General features: G+C 42.6%; 1 protein-coding gene and 1 non-coding gene across 4 annotated transcripts; one reads left to right on the top strand and one right to left on the bottom strand.

Annotated features, from left to right (window-relative positions):
* The first annotated feature begins 187 nt into the window (after positions 1-187).
* SIRT4 (sirtuin 4) lies at positions 188-14,573 on the top strand. Of its 3 annotated transcripts, none has more exons than XM_043901627.1 (5): positions 188-273; positions 8,650-9,150; positions 11,277-11,571; positions 11,898-12,110; positions 14,217-14,573. In XM_043901627.1, the coding sequence occupies exons 2-4, from the start codon at positions 8,651-8,653 to the stop codon at positions 12,048-12,050; spliced, it is 948 nt and encodes a 315-aa protein (XP_043757562.1). In that variant the 5' UTR covers positions 188-273; position 8,650; the 3' UTR covers positions 12,051-12,110; positions 14,217-14,573. The 3 variants fall into 3 exon arrangements, with proteins under 3 accessions (XP_043757562.1, XP_043757561.1, XP_043757563.1); XM_043901626.1 differs by lacking the exon at positions 188-273 and adding an exon at positions 5,426-5,544; XM_043901628.1 differs by lacking the exon at positions 188-273 and adding an exon at positions 7,340-7,359.
* On the bottom strand, positions 552-692 carry LOC122695708. The gene has a single exon (XR_006341471.1). It is a non-coding gene; the product is annotated as a U4 spliceosomal RNA (small nuclear RNA).
* Positions 14,574-17,369: the final 2,796 nt, after the last annotated feature.

The following is a 17,369-nucleotide window of genomic DNA, read 5'->3' as shown; positions in this document are numbered from 1 at the left end:
GCGAGTTCGTGGGATTGAGTGCGTTTCCCTGCAGGCAGTTACATTTAAGGCCCATCCGCGCGGGGGGCTTCTTGTAGTTGGACCATCTCTTGTCGAACACTGTTATTTTAGAAATAAGAGCGCTTTCGCTGGGGATGCTGGGGAATGTTATGCAAATTAGCATGACGTCACAGAGACGAATCGGGTTAAGACTTGTACTCTGTGGAGGAAACGGCATCAGGAGGACCGGAAAAGCGAGGGCAAACCGAAGAGGAACCATAACCCTAATTGGAGGTGAGGGTGCTGGGACCAGGAAAAAAGCACTTTATAGCCCGAAATAAAAACCTCAACTATTAGTATAAAAATAAGACAGCACAAATAGAAAAACTGGGTTTACCTAACACGTTTTTGATCAAGTAATCTTCACTAACTACTTATACTTAAAATATGTCCAAAACTTTTAAACCCCACAGATAAAAGGTTATGACAAGTGAGACCTTCCCCTACTCTCATCACAAACACCTTTATCTCACCGCTGAAGTAGTACTTTCTTTTAAAACCGCTTTATTCAGTCTCCGTAGAGACTGTCAAAAATTGCCAATGCCGACTATATTTCAAGTCGTCACGGCGGGGTATTGGGAAAAGTTTTCAATTAGCAATAATCGCGCCTCGGATAAACCTCATTGGCTACGATACTGCCACTGCGCAAAGCTAACGAGTAACGCCCCTTCTCATCGTTCCCAATAAGCAAGGTTCCTATTTCAGAAAGGTGAGTTTGTGTCTCATGGCAAAATCCTTAATTATTGAATGAATAAAAATTAGACAACCATATAAATAGCTCTTGGAAAGATATAAGCTGATTCAATTGCTTGATTTCGCTTAGTTTTTAGTGAAAAATGAAGCAAAGCATTGTGGGAGGGAACATGCTAATAACCTTAACTCAAGACTACGAATTGGGGAGGAAAAGAAATGTGCTCTGTTGAGAGCTGCTCACTTGGCTTCTAATCCACGGTGTGACTATCCTCTGAAAAAGTGTTGGTTATCATTATTATTGTTGTTTTTAATTGTAGCAAAGTGTGCATAGCATAAAATTTGCCATTTGGACCATTTTTAAATGTACAGTTAGGTAGCAACCATCACCACTGCACACCTCCAGAATTTTTTCATCATCCCAAACTGTTCCCATTAAACACTAACTCCCCATTCCTCTCCCCACAACCCCTGGCAACCCCTATTTCACTCTCTATAAATTTAGTAGCTCTTAAAAATCTCATGGACAGAGGAGCCTAGCAAGCCACAGTCCATGGGGTCACAAGAGTTGGACACAACTTAGCGAGAAAACCACAAGTACTTCATATAAGGGAATCACACAATTATTTGACCTTTTGTATCTACCTTATCTCAGAGCATGTTTTTAAGGTTCATCCATGTTGTAGTATATTTCAGAATTTCATTCCTTTCTATGGCTAATATTCTACTGTATGGAATTTTGTTATCCATTTATTCTTTGACAGGAGGTTTCTTCCTTCCATTGTGAATAATGTCTCTTGGCATACAAATATCAGTTTAAGTTATTATTTCAATTATTTTGTGTATATATCTAGAAGTGGAATTTCTGAATCATATGGTAATTTAATATTTAATCTGAAAAGATTTTCTCTGGACAGGACATCTTAATTCAGTGGAGAGAGGTTATTTCCACAGAAATGCCCACCTGTTCGTGAGTTTGAAGTAACTATCACTCTCATTGCCTTGGCAAGTGGAAGGCTACTAGAAACCTTTATCTGGACTTGTTTCAGCTCTGAACTATATTTTCCAAGAGTTTTGGTTTTTGCTACTCACTAAGATGAAAACGATAGTGTCTGAGAAGATTGTATTTCCCCCAACATTTCACTATGAAAAACTTCAAACACGAAATGTTCAATGTATTGCTTACTGAATATTTATGTAGTCATCAACTAGATGTAAAAATGACATAAAAAGGCCTGTTTGGGGATTTTCCTGGTGGTCCAGTGGTTAAGAATGTACCTACCAATGCAGGGGACACATATTCCATCCCTGGTTGGGGAAGATCCCACATGCTGCAGGGTAACTAAACTCATGTGACACTACTGAGCCCATGCTGTAGATTCCCGGCTCCTCAACAAGGGAAGCCACCGCAGCCAGAAGCCTGTGCACCTCAACTACAGAGTAGCCCCCAGTCTCTGCAACTAGAGAAAGCCAGTGCACAGCAGCAAAGACCCACTGCAGCCAAAATTTTTTCTAAAGAAGGCCTGTTTGATGCTGATGTCTAGTTAACTCCCCCCTCCCCCTCCGCCCCCCACAGCCAGGGTAGGAAAAAACAGCAGAGAGAAAAAGAAAAGACTAACAGTGTGATTAACTTAGAGGACTTTGTCATTAATGCTTGGTGCAGTGGATTTGTGAGAAATGAAAAGACTAGCATCATCCAAGGAACTTCTCAGCTCTTGAGAATGTCTCGATTGGGTGGCTCATTACACCCTGTCAGTAGCTACCAAGGGAAATTGTATTTCACCAGCTGTCTTGGATGACTTCATCCTCCACGGATGACTTCCCAGCACTAAGAAAGCTGGAAAACTCAGCTAACTTCTCCCCAGAACATGAGATTCTTTGGGGTCTAAAGGCACAATAATCTTGTATTCCTGGCCAGTCTCTTAATTATGCTTATTCTCCTTGGAAAATTGGGGAAATAATGTGGTTGTGAAGTTTTCCATGATAATATTGGCCTGAGATTGGGGTAATGTCATGTTTTGACATTTCCATAGGTTTTGATCAAACACTCATTTGTGCAGAAAATATTCTGGATTATAATTTTTTGCCTTAGTTTCCAGTCTACATTTTGATCCTTTTTTTTGTTGTTGTTCAGCCAGGGTTTCCTGTGGCTTCCGTGTGTCTCAGCTGGTAAAGAATCTACCTGCAGTGCGGGAGACCTGGGTTTGATCCCTGGGTTGGGAAGATCCCTTGGAGAAGGGAACAGCTTCCCACTCCAGTATTCTGGCCTGAAGAATTTCATGGACTGGTTATTCATGGGGTGGCAGAGTCGGACGTGACTGAACGACTTTTACTCACTTTCAGCCAGGGTGGTCAGGTTAACTAAGGCACAAAATATTCACGTCAGGTGATTCTCCCAGCCCAGGGACCTATTTGAGGTGTGACTGGAGGTACTGCTCCCAAAGTGATCTCTGGTAGCCTCGGCCTGCAGAGGCTTGAATCAGGGCTTCAGTTCCCAGCCTGAGATTGAGGTCGGGTCTTGCAGAGAGATAGCTGAATCCTAACTACTAGACCAGTGATGAGTAACAAGGCCCTGGCTTTGCAAAAAAAGAACTCCCACAAAGACGAAAAGTAGTAAGACAAGTAAAATGTTTGTTAGGAGGAAAAGGAGTACAGTACATCTAGATAGACACACAGGCGGACTCAGAGTTGCAACCTCATGGTAGTTTGAATCACTTATATGGGGCATTTCTTCTGGGTTTCCTTTGGCCAGTCATTTCAATTTGCCTGATTCTGAGTCCCTATTCAGTGCCTCTTAGTATCCTCCAGTGTGTGCGCATGAATCTCTGTCAGGATGGATTTCACCAAAAATGCTTTTGGGTAAATTTAGCATAATTCATCTTTTGACCTCCAAAGAGTTTTCTGGTCTGGAAGTCAAGGTTTCCCTGACTTGAAGGATGAGAAATATGTGGTCTCTTATTTTTATCTGGGCAGGGGCCAGCCTCCTCTCTTGGTTGTACTGCTAGTGATATTTTGGAGTTTCTGTCTACAGGAAATAAACTCAAATTACTTTCCTTGTGGGTGAGTGGGGGGGCATCTAGCCCCCGCTTCAAAACTACTGAACTTACTTTACCAATATTTACCTCTATGCATTCAATGAGAGTAAACTCTGACTCCAGCTTTCATATTACTTCTCCGGGCCTCAGGTTTTTTGTTGTTTTTGTTTTGTTTCGTTTGGCGGTGTCCGGTGGCTTGAGGGATCTTAGTTCCCTGACCAGGGATTGAACATGCACCGTCAGCAATGAAAACTCTGAGTCTTAACCACTGGACCATCAGAGAATTCCCCTCATTTCATTTTAAAATGGGGGAAGTGGTTCCTTAGAGTGGTCTTCAAGGTCAGTGCTAGCTCTTTTGATGTGTTCTAAAGCACAAATTGATGTCTTATTCAGGCAATGCTACAGATCAGTGGTTCTCACTGGCTGCATATTAGAAACAACTGTGAAGTTTGTAAAACAACTTGGTGCCCAAGTGTCTCCCCAGACCAGTTAAATCAGAATTTTTGGAAATAAGACTCAGGCATTGTGTTGGTTAATTTAATAAAAACACAAGATGAGAAATAAAATTGGAGAAGCCACATGTGTAATCATATTAGTCCCTGTATGTTATATTTCACTTTAATTGTTCCTTTCAACTGTAATCAGTTTTCCAGACATTTGTGAATGAATTTCTTCACAACTCACTGCATGGTGGAACCTGATTCCGTTTCAATGCGTGGGAAAGATCGTAAACACTGAAGTTGAGGATGAGTGAAACCTAGATCCATCACTGAAGCTTCTAATGAGAGAGTGAATTCCCATTTGCATTGTCAACTAAAAAAGATGCATAACGTGAGAGTTGCGAGTTAAGTTTTATTTGGGGTAAAATGAGGACTGCAGCCTGGGGGACAGCACCTCAGATAGCTCTGAGAGACTGCTCCAGAGAGGCAGTGAGGGAAGGTCAATATATAAGGTTCTGGTGAAAGGGGAGCTTAATGTAATCAAGTGCTTACTTTACAAAAGGTGCTCTGTTAGTGATGTCACCATGAAGGGATTTAGTGATTTTCTAGATAGGAAGAGATGGCAAAAATTGGGATCATGAAATCAGTTCCTGAAAATATCTATCTAAAGACCTGTCCCACCAGACTCCCTGGAGCACGGAGTGCCTCACTCCACCCTGAACTCCCTTAGGGGGTGTTCAAGGTCAACAGCTGCAGCAGCACAGGATTCAATCTCCTTGTTTTTGTTCAGTCACTGGCAAATGCTCTTTGCAGCTCTTTGCAATTACAAATTTGCAAGTACCAATTTATAGTTGACAGGATGTACTATTTTTTATTTTTATTTATTTATTTTTACTATTTTTTAAAAATATTTATCTGGCTGTGCTGGTTCTTCACTGTGGCACGAGAGAGGCATGCGTGATTTAGTTCCCTGACCATGGATCGACTGGGGCCCCCTGCTTTGGGAGCGCTGAGTCTCAGGCACTGGATCATCAGGGAAGTCCTTGGATGTACTATTTTGAACTCAGGACACTGGCATCTAAACTAACCGCTTCTCTCTCAAAAACGCAATGGCTTAGGAAACAGCTGCACAACACATACGTGGGTTTGAAACCTCTGACCAGAGAAGGCCAACAGGGGGCCTTACTGGACAACCTGGGTCCCACAACTGTGAAGCCCAGAGGACTGTGGGATTTGTAGTTCTTCTTGCATCATTTCGGCTTCATGAACTACATTTCCCAAAATGCAAATATAGCCGTTCTGTCCCTGTTGGGCGTAAAGTGTCCCTTAAGCTGTGGAAGGTAAGTGTGTTCTGTGCGGGCTGCAGGTTTCTAGAAATTGTGGATTCCATTTTTCTTCTTTGCCCTTTGGTGGGATCTGGGAGAGAGCAGTTGTTCCAGTAGAGCATGTTTTCAACGGGGTTTCCCGGGCCCTTTGGTCTCAGGAATCGGGATCCTGTATTTGTTCACGAGTTGCTTTGGGAAAGTCAAGAGTCCTGATCCCAGATCTGGAAAGCCCAGTATAAAATAATGTTTACCTATGGGGTGAGTGTCACTGGAGAATGTCTACATTTTATCAAAATCTATGTCAAGGCCTTGTTTTTTTACAGCTAGAAAAGCTGAGGAAGACTGTCTTGTCATGTCTCATGACTCTTCACTGTGTCCAAGCATCTGTATTTGCAATTGAGGGTAAATTAATAGAATATGGGGGAAATAAAATAAAAGGTCGATGAGTGCTTAACTACATTAATAAAATCCTGAAAAGTCTGAACAACAGTTTCATCAACTAAACTGGAACTCAAATATGCCTCTTTAGTTTATGAAGAAATAAGATAATTTTAATTTATAAAGTGGGATGTAGGTTTTTGGGACACACAGTCCCCTGAGGGATGGTTTAACTAAAAATATAAATGTGTTCCTCTGATAGAGACGTCTTTAGATGGAGTCATAGGTAGGTTAACAATGAGCTATTAAAGGACTTAAATATTTTTTTATTTTTGTCTGTGTCGGGTCTTTGTTGCGGCACGTGGGATCTCAGTTCCCGGAAAGTGTTGAAAGTGTTAGTCACTCAGTCGTGTCCAATTTTTTGTGACCCCATGCATTGTAGCCCACCAGGCTTCTCTCTCCAGGGGATTTCCCAGGCAAGAATACTGGAGAGGGTTGCCATTTTTTTCCCTAGGGGATCTTCCTGATCCAGGGATCAAACCCAGGGAATACTACTTTAGTTCCCGGACCAGGGATCAAACCCACATCATCTGCATTGGAAGGCAGATTTTTAACCACTAGACTGCCAGGCAAGTCCCAACCACTCACTTTTTGAAATTTATAAAAAATTCAGTTCTGACCAGCCAGGAGTTACTGGGAGAGACAGAATAGTTCTTATATTATTTTAGAATTCTGCTTTATCATTTTACCTCCCTCCTTTTTAAAATAGATTTTATTTTTCAGAGGCCCCCTCCTCTTTTTTTGCTTTTTCTTTTTTTTTTTAGGAAACCAAAATATACAGTTTCCCTTGGCTGCAGAAAGCCTTGGCAGATTTGTCATAGTTAATTCCCATCTGATGGTCAGAGCATAGGCGAGCTATGGCTCTTAGGAGACCAGGAAGACAAGATAGGCTTGGGCTATCATGAAATAAAACTATACATTTTATTTTGTGTACAAGATTGTTGTTGTTTAGTCGCTCAGTCATGTCCGACTCTTTGTGACCCCCTGGACTGTAGCCCTCTAGCCTCCTCTGACAATGGATTTCCCAGCCAAGAATACTGGAGTGGGTTGCCATTTCCTTTTCCAGGACATCTTCCCGACCCAGAGATCGAACCTGCTTCTCTTGGGTCTCCTGCATTGGCAGGCGGGTTCTTTTTTTTTTTTTTTTTCAGGCGGGTTCTTTACCACTAACGCCACCTGGGTTTGGGCTTCCCTGGATCAGGAAGAACCCCTGGGGAAGGGCACTAAATAAGGATTTATTTATTTACCAAGCTTTGCTTTTAGTTTCTTGCCTAGAGTTAAGGTTTGTCTATGTAAGTTTAGGCTAAGCTTAACCCTTGTTTACTGCTGTACTGTTGATAATCATATGCTCTTGCTGTCATTTTTGTCTAGGTCAAGGGCAACATGAGGGAGGTATGTTTTAAGTTACCTGTCCTTGTTCACTATGTCTATTTATTTCAAATATGTTTTCTCCAAATACTATATGATTGCTAATATCATCTAGATATTAGAATTTTGTCTACCGTTAAGGCAAAATATTCCATATTTTAGCTTCTTTTTAAACTTCTCCATTCTTCTTTCTTCTCATTAAAAAAAATTATTTACTTGGCTGTGTTGGGTCTTAGTTGTGTCACGTGGGATCTTCCTTGCCATGTGACACTTGAGCTCCAGAGCCTGTGGGCTCAGAATGTTGCTGTTTAATGGGGAGTAGTTGTTGCAGTTTCCCTGCGTTAAAAATGGGGAGTCTTTACCACTGGACCACCAAGGAAGTCCTTTATGATTTTTCTGATCATATCCCTTAAGTTTATAAAATATGGGTATAAACATTTTACATGGCTTTTGGCATTTTCATGGATTTTGGCATTTCTGTACTTGCACTGTCAAGGGCACACTAGGGCATCTGCAATCCAAACGTTCCTCTAAGAAATTACTGTTAAAAAATTTATTTGTTATTGTGGAGATAGGTAATGTAATGAATCCCCATCCGTGGATCTATCACAAATCTTCAACAATGAACAACTCTTGGTTAATCTTGTGCTATTTATATACTCTACCTATTGATTATTTGCTCATCTGTTTTGTGTGTTTTTTAATTAAATTAAAAATTTTAGGGACTTCCCTGGTGGTCTAGTGGCTAAAACTCTGTGTTCCCAATGCAGGGGACCCAGGTTCGATTCCTAGTCAGGGAACTAGATCCCACATGCCCCAACTGAATGATCCCATGTGCTACAACTAAGACCTGGTGCTGCCAAATAAATATTTAGAAAAACATTTTTTTTCCTACATTTAGGAAAGTTGAAAGTTTCAGGTGTACAACATAGTGATTCATAATGTTTAAAGGTTATATTCCATTTGCAGTTATTATAAAATATTGGCTATATTCGTGTTGTATTATATATCCTTGTAGCTTATTTATTTTATAGATAATAGTTTGTACCTCTTGATCCTCTCTCCCATCTCGCCCCACCCCCCTTCTCTTGGTTATCTTGATTTTTCAAACCCCGTTTCTGAACTTCCCTGGTGGTCTAGTGGTTAAGACCCTGAGCTTCCAGTGCAGGGGCACCAGTTGGATCCCTGGTCTCAGGGAAGTTCCCTGCATCCTATGGGATGCACCGTGTGGCAAAAAAAAAACAATAGATAAAAAACAAGTAATTAACAAAAAAAAAAACCCATTTTCTCCTGTGATGTTTTTTTTCTCTCTAGCATGAGGATGAGCTTTGGGTTAACTTTCAAAAGGACAACAAAAGTTCGCTGGAGGGCAGACTTCAGCCAGCAGTGCTCACTCGGATCCACTGGATTATTTGTGCCACCAAGTCCTCCTCTGGACCCTGAGAAGGTCAAAGAGCTACAACGCTTCATCACCCTTTCCAAGAGACTCCTAGTAATGACTGGGGCAGGAATCTCCACCGAGTCAGGGATCCCAGACTACAGGTCAGAAAAGGTGGGACTTTATGCCCGCACAGACCGGAGGCCTATCCAGCATGGGGATTTTGTACGGAGCGCTCCCGTCCGCCAGCGGTACTGGGCTAGAAACTTTGTGGGCTGGCCTCAGTTCTCCTCCCACCAGCCTAACCCTGCACATTGGGCTCTGAGCAACTGGGAGAGACTGGGAAAGCTGCACTGGTTGGTGACCCAAAACGTGGATGCCTTGCATACCAAGGCGGGGAGTCAGCGCCTAACAGAACTGCACGGATGCATGCACAGGTACGGAAAGACCTAAAACAGTGAATGCAGAAACACGTGCTCCTCACAGCAGGGACCCTGGCCGTCCTGATCACTGCTGTCTTCCTAGGACCATGAGGACATGATTCGGGAGGAAGTTGTTTACTCTGGAGTTGATCCTAGCAAATTCAGTGAGGGAATGGGACTTGAAACAGGGAAGATAGGAGAGCTCGGGAAAGGTTATACTAATGAATGGGTTACTGCTTGGGGCAGCTGAGGCTCAAGCCTGTCAGGGGCCCTCTGACTGTACAGCAGTTTCAGAATCATCTCACTGAAAATCAAGGGACCTGGGGCACTTATCCATCATCTCCAGTCCTTCATTGGTGGAGGGGGACTCTGGGAGAATTAACTCCTTAACACTGACTCGGCTCCTGCAGGAAAGCTTCTATGGCCAGAGAATTAGGAAGCCACTTATAAGAGATCTGTATGCAGGTGGCCTCTGAGTGTTCCCAGGGAACTGTGAGCAGACCACCAACAGCATGTGCTACAAACGGCTGGGTCTCCAGTGCCTAGACACATAGATCACAGGATAGCCAGGACCCAATAAAGACTGATGAAATGAACATATGTAGCCCTGGTCGTAACTTGTAGCTAATTGGAGCTCATTTCCTTATCTTTAAGCCTGGGACACAGTTCTCTGCGAACTGAAATCAGTGCACCATTTGTAAACTCTTTATTGGGTGCCTGCAACATGTGGTGTGTACCGGTGTGCTACTTGCTGGTGTGGAGGGGTCAAAACCAAAATATAAAATGTGGTCTGCATTATATATATATAAAATGTATTCTATATATAATGTATTTTATATATATATATATATATATATAATAATACCAAAATATAATATGTGAGAATTTGGTAATCTGTTTGTTGGGGGGACCCGAAAATACCAGGTTTAATGACAAACAACTCCACCCATGACTGTTATTTTATGTGGTCCTTGATAGACATGTTTTATAGGTTCAGAGAAACAGTGAAGACTGGAATAATCAAGAAAGCTTTTATAGGTGAGGTGGGGCTGGAGAATAGCTCAGGTTTGACTTGACAAAGGAGGGGAAAGAGGGCTTTCCCTATGAAGGGGACTTTTGTAGAGTGTGGAGTGGTCTCCTTGGAGACTAGTATGAAATCAGCTTGTCTGGGAAGGCTAAACCCAAATCCTGGATGCATTTGATAATCACACAGTGCTGATTTGGGTCTGTTGTGAGAGACCAAAGGGGGCTGTTGGTGGTTTCTGAGCAAGAAAGCAATATGATAAAAATAGCATTTGCGGAAGGCTGGACAGGATTAGGAAGAGTGGCTCAGGGAGGCCAGCCAGAAGCACTCAGACTAAGGTGGTGTCGGAATGAGCTGGGGATGGCTATGGGTTCATTAAGTTTTTTCTGTGATGAAAATTTCAAAAATCCACAGAAGTAGAGTCGTATAGTGGACTCCCACATACTATCACCCAGGTTCAAAGAGTTTTATCAAGTCTACTTTATCCTTTCTCTCCATCTCTTAATTTTTTTTTTTTTTTTGGCCTCACTGTGTGGCATGCAGATCTTAACTCCCCAACCAGGGATCAAACCTGTGACCCTTGCATTGGGAGCGGGTGGTTTTAACCATTGGATCGCCAGGGAAGTCCCATCTTCTTAAATTTTTTTTTTTTTCTTAAATATTTTAATACAAATCTGGGACCTGGCAGTGAAAGCCTGGAATCCTAACCACTAGGCCACCAGGGAACTCCTGGGAAAGTGTTTTTGTGGGCAGTGATAATTACAGCAAATGATTAGAGCAGAAGATGGAGCGGGGTGGAAAACCCTGGTTTCGGGACTAACGAAATTATCTGGTAAAGTCTTTGCAGTCGTGTTAAGGATAAAAGTGAGCTGCAGCAGATTTAAGCAGGGAGTGGGTGGTGAGGAAACAAATGCATGTTGTTCTTAGAAGGCTGGCAGGCACTGGAAGGAAGGTGGTAGCTAAAGAGGTCATGACAAGGTATGAATAAAACGGGGGGAAACGGTGGGTGTCAGGGAGAGAAAGCCATCGTGATGGAGGAGCTGGAGATGGCTGGGATGAAAGGTCTCTGGCAGCTTTGTGCCTCCCCCAGGACAGTCGGCCTCCTCTGTGGTTTCAGGGTCCTCTGCTTGGACTGTGGGGAGCAGACTCCCCGAGGGGCGCTGCAGGAGCGGTTCCAAGTCCTCAACCCCACCTGGAGTGCCGAGGCCCACGGCCTGGCTCCCGACGGCGATGTCTTTCTCACCGAGGAGGAGGTACAGAGCTTCCGGGTCCCGTCCTGCTCTCAATGTGGGGGCCCCCTGAAACCAGATGTTGTCTTCTTCGGAGACACAGTGAAGCTTGACATGGTTGATTTTGTGCACAAGAGGGTGAAAGAAGCCGACTCCCTCCTGGTGGTGGGATCTTCCTTGCAGGTAACTGGCTTGTTGTTACAAGTAACTGCAGGCTGGGGGGCCCTGGTGGTGGTGGTACTGGTTGTGGTTTAGTCACTAAGTCGTGTCTGATTCCTTCTGACCCCGTGGACTGTAGCCCACCAGGCTCCTCTCTGCCTGGCATTTCCCAGGCAAGTATATTGGAATTGGTTGCCATTCCCTTCTCCTGGGGATCAAGCCCGTGTCTCCTGAATTGGCAGGCAGATTCTTTACTACTGAGCCGCCTCGGGAGCCCTGCAGGGGCTCGCTATTGGGTCTAGCTCTTTCTGCATCTAGAGAGCTCTTACCTGCCTCTTCTGCCCCGACAGGTGTACTCGGGTTACAGGTTCATCCTCACTGCCCGGGAGAAGAAGCTGCCCATCGCGATACTGAATATTGGGCCCACGCGGTCCGATGACTTGGCATCTCTGAAACTGGATTCTCGTTGTGGAGAGTTGCTGCCTTTAATAGACCCACGCTGACCACAGCCTGATGTTCTGGAGCTGGAAACTGGGGCTTTCACTTGAATTCTGCTGCTAAGGGTAAAAAACTTTAGATACTAGATTCCAGTTCCCACTCAAGTCCAATACCACGCTTCCACTGCAGGGGGCATGGTTCCATACCTGATCAGGGAACTAAGATCCCACATGCTGAGGGACGTGGTCAAAAAAAAACGATGGCCATTTTTAATTATTATTTATTTTTAGCTGTGCTGCAGGGGCTTTCTCTGGGTTGTGGCCAGCGGGGGCTGCTCTTCATTGGGGTGCAAGGGCTTCTCATTGTGTTGTGTTCTCTTGTTACCTCTAGGCAGGAGGGGTTCACTAGTTGTGGCACAGGCTTAGATGCCCTTCACCACGTGGAATCTTCCAGGACCAGGGATTGAACCCCTGTTCCCTGTATTGGTAGACAGATTCTTAACCACTGAACCAACAAGGAAGTCTTGGTATGGCCATTCTTAACTGAAACTTAAGTGAAATGGTTTCTTAATGGTTAAGTGAAATGGTTTAAACTTAAGTGAACAACAACAACAACAAAACTTAAGTGAAATGGTTTCTTAAATGAAACCATTCTTAATTTTTTGATGTACATTAAGCGATATTGTTGGAAAGACTATGATTTTTGAATTCTAGGCACATAGCTATTTAAGACAATGTTTCAAAATCTGCCATTGCCTTTTTCCCCCATTACCAAAAATAACAGCTTTATTGAGATATGATTCCCACACCATAAAGTTCATCCTTTAAAAGTATACTTTAAAAGTATATAATTAATGTGTTCTTAGTATACTCACAAAGTTTACACATGAATCACCACTACTTCTAGAATATTCTCACCATCCCAGAAAGAAAACTTGTACCCATTAGCAATGATTCCCCATTTCCCACCTCCCGGTCCTGACAACAACTAATCTTGTTTTTGCCTGTCCTGGACATTTCATACAGTAGACACTTTTGTGTCTGTCGTCTCCTCTTAGTATAATGTTTTCAAGAGTCACCCATATTGTAGCAGGTGTCAGTACTTTATGCCTATATTCGCCTATGAGTACAACCACTTAAAAACAGTTTTTTTCCAGCTTTGAGAAATAATTCATATATCATACAGTTCACTCATTTACTGCATCCAATTCAATAGTTTTTAATATATTCCCAGAGGAGTACAGCCACTTTTTTAAAAAACAGATTTTATTTTTTGAGGTTCACGGCAGAATTGAGTAGAAAGTACAGGAGGTTCCCATACATTCCTTCCCCCCTGTTTACACGGTATTTGTTGTTTATTTACTGAAGGAAACTTGGTTGCTTCCAACTTTTTGGCAATTATGAATAAAATGGAGGTTTTCTGTGGACGTAAGTTTTCATCTCATTTGGGCAAGTACCAAGGAGTGAGATTGCTGGATCAGATGATAAGAATCTGTTTAGTTTTTAGTTCTTTGATAGTAAGAAACTACCAAAGTGTTTTCTCAAGTGGCTGCTTCCCCACCAGCAATGTGTGAGAGTTTCTACAACTACTTTTTAAAAACTATTTTAATGAAGATGTAGAGCATCAGGATCAAGGAACAAAACACTGCTAGCCCCCGAGAAGTCCCCTTGGCACAATCACTGTTGAAAGTGTTAGTCATTCGTTGTGTCCAACTCTTTGTGATCCCATGGACTGTAGCCCATCAGGCTCCTCTGTCCATGGAATTCCCCAGGCAAGAATACTAGAATGGGCAGCCACTCCCTTCTCCAAGGGATCTTCCCGATCCAGAGATCGAGCCCAGGCATCTCACATTGCAGGTAGATTCTTTACCCTCTGACCCACCAGGGAAGCCCACAATCACTTTTAACTAGTGTCTTATGACTAGAATAAAACATATTTATTATGGAAAGTGCAGGTGATACAGATAAGTAAAAAGGATTTTCACACAAATTACCCATAATCTCACCACCAAGATAACCAAAATTTAACATTCTGGTGTAACTGAATCTAGATCTTTTCTTACAAAAGTTGAATCAAGCAGTACAGTGTTTTTTCTACATCCTGTTTTCACCTTACAGAGGTGACATGCCCTAAATTCTATGTTTTTTTGAATGGGGGACTGATGTACACAGCCATTTCCTCCTCCCCACTGTGGGCTTATTTTGGCATTAACTTGTTTCATTTCTTTTCAGATCCCTAAGGATTCATCCCGACTTCCTCCATCTGATTGAGGCTTACCAACTGTAGTCTGCAGAGGGCGGCAAAGCAACATCTCTCTGCAGGACCATCTCTGAACCCAGCAGGTTTCAGAGCTCAGGAGTTAAAATCTTCAGGTTGATGAGATTTGCCCCATAAGATGGACTTGCAGCTTCTTTTGATAGGAAAACTGCTTTTTAAAAATCTCATTAGGCAGAAGAGCCCAGGAAATATGTAAACCAGAATGACCTCCGGAGTGCTAACCTAGGGATCTCACTAATATCCTGAGTAAGTGGGGGAAGGAAATGACTTAATTTATAATTCTAAATGGTTAAATATATTTAACTCAATCATCTTGATGTACTTTTTTTTTCAAGAAAATGATGAGCAATAATATGAATTAATTTTTTACTAACCAAGGAATAAAGGAAACATTTTTAAAAGAGCACATTAGGTATGTGGGTTGTACTTTTGTATTTTTTTAATCAGCTGAAAATGAATGTAGCTTTATGACCCAGTTCTCTAAGGATTTCTGCTTGATTTCAGCTGCTGGAATGAGACCGGCCTTGAACCTGGTCTGTAGAGAGGAAACAGTGAATTCCCAAGTGGGTTCTTAAATTGATTTGTTTCTGCTGAGGGAAGCAGCAAGCCTTGTTTGATTACTGTGTTAGCCAGAGAGAATCACTGTCCTACGCTAAAGCTTTCTGCACAATCTCATCAAAAAGTGAAGCGGATGAAAGATTCACAGCCTATTCTGGGTAGTCTTTTGTCTGAAATTGGGGCAAGCAATATACATTTATCCAGCATCTGCCTAGGAAGCAAATTTCAGTTAACTGGGATAACCCCAGATATTGAAAACACATAGCTTTCTTTTCACCTGCACAATATAGGTTTGCTTATCACCATTAATTCTGGAGAGGCGTAAGGTTGTTGTAAATCTCACTCCAGCTTTTTTGCATCTAGAGATACTAAGATGTTCTGAACCAGATTTGCTCAGTTACTGAAAGTCGGTACCACCAATAATTGCATTCAAATCTGGGTGTTTTGAATTCCAAGCCATTCCCCTCCACAAATCTCATAAATGGTTACTGACCAACAGTGTGTTTATCTACTAAGCCTACAAAGATACAGCCCCTTGTTCTCAAGTGGCTCACAAAAGATGTGTTATCTCGCCCACCCTCATTCCTTACCAAAAGATGTCACAGAGTCAGGCATGAAATGACAGGAGAGAAAATTTAGTCCATCCCCGATTCACTTTGTCTAAGATCCAGACTAACTAAGGCCACACTTTTTAAAGAGCCAGGACTAGAATCCAGGTAGATCTTCTTTCCAGTTCTTTTAGACAGCAGTGATTCCTACTTCTCTGAAGATTCCAGTTAGAAGGAAGTTAGCCTGAAGTGGAAGTCAACAACACCCCTGGCCAAGAATGGTTACAATGTGGGTAGTGGAGACCAGGTTAGGCTGCCAGGGAGAGAGGTCAGGCTCTTTTATCACCTAATGCTGGCACGATTCATGAAACTGAGTCTTGAGGGCCTTAGGAATGTTTGTTTTGGTCGTATTTCCCCTGGAGATGGAATTCTTTGCAAAAAAAATTTGTCTCAAAAGGAACCTGGCATTTCCTGAAGCTGATGCTTCTCATGTCTCTTACTTTACATCTTTTGCTTTCTTCTAGCTTGGCAGTTCCCAACCCGCTGTAAGTGCCCTGAGTTGGACCAACAGACTTCTACTAGCGGGTGCTACCAGCTTGTCGCTGGCCTGGTTACATGGTTCTAACTGCATCCGTCCAGCTTTGGCTGTGACTTTCACTCACATCCTTCCTAGTTGCTTCCACAGCTGCTCTGCTATCACAGTTTTATTATATTGTTTGTTTTTTAATTAATTTATTTATTGTGGTTGTGCTGGGTCTTCATCGCTGCACACAGGCATTCTCTAGTTGCAGTGAGTGGAGGCTACTCTTCTCTGTGCTGTTCGGGTTTCTCATTGCTGTGGCTTCTCTTGCTGCAGAGACCAGACTTTTCAGCACAGACTCAGCAGTTAGGCCCCATGGGCTTTAGTTGCCCCAAGGCATGTGGGATCATTCCCAGACTATGGATTGGACTCATGTCCCCGGCATTGCAAGGCAGATTCTTATCCACTGTACCATCAGGGAAATCCTCACAGTTCTCATAAGTAGAAGTCATGAAGGCAAACAAGTACAGAATACTCAACATTTCCTTCCCACTAACACATATTCCTCCTTTGATGATGTCAAAACTGAATATCCTCTCGGCTCTCCCTTAAATAATAGCATTTGTTGAACATGCTATATCCCAAGCATTGTGCAAAGCATTTTACAATGTATCAGCTCAGTTGACCCCATCAGAGATACTTGTGCATGCATCAAGGTCAGTCCTCATTGGATTCCAAATCTTTCCTGAGAGGATCAAAGGCAGGATGGATAGAAAATGCAACACTTCTAGGTAGGGTGACCAGCCATCCCACATTTCCCAGTACTGAAGGAGTTTCCTGATGCAGGACTTGTAGTGCTAAAACCAAGATGACCAGTTCACCCTGCTCTGAGGAAGAGCAAAGGTTGCTGCCAGCTATAATAGTTAATTCCAGATATATTATTCTTGTTGAGATTCAAGATGGTCCTCTGACATCCAGAGTGTATCCTTAATTTAAAAAAAAAAAATATTTGTCTGTGCCAGGTCTTAGTTGTGGCATGTAGCATCTTTAGTTGTAGCATGTGGGTTCTAGTTCCCTGACCAGGGATTGCACCCAGGCCTCCTGCATTGGGAGCACAGAGTTTTAGCCACTGGGCAACCAGGGATGGCCCTTGAGTCCTTAATTTTTATGTCACATGAACAAAAAGAAACTTAAACTCATCCAAGAAAGCAGTCTTTCTTCTCAATTTATTAGAGGAGGAATATAGCAATGCACTGAAACTCTTAGGATATAGGCAGACTTGGATTTCCAAAACCCTGTCTTGCTAATTAGCAATTAAGTGAACTTGGGCAAGTTGTTTTATCTAATTTTCAGTTTCTATAAATGAGGATAATAGGAGCTACCTCATTGGGTGGCTATGAAGATTAAACAAGTTAATGAAGCATATATAGCTCACAGCACAGTGGCTGGCAAAGTGAGCAAATGTCAGCCATTATCACTAG

This window comes from Cervus elaphus, chromosome 5, assembly GCF_910594005.1.
Source record: "Cervus elaphus chromosome 5, mCerEla1.1, whole genome shotgun sequence".
NCBI classification, from domain to species: domain Eukaryota; kingdom Metazoa; phylum Chordata; class Mammalia; order Artiodactyla; family Cervidae; genus Cervus; species Cervus elaphus.
Note: the sequence above shows the minus strand (reverse complement) of the source record. Positions and strands in the feature narration are given on the sequence as shown.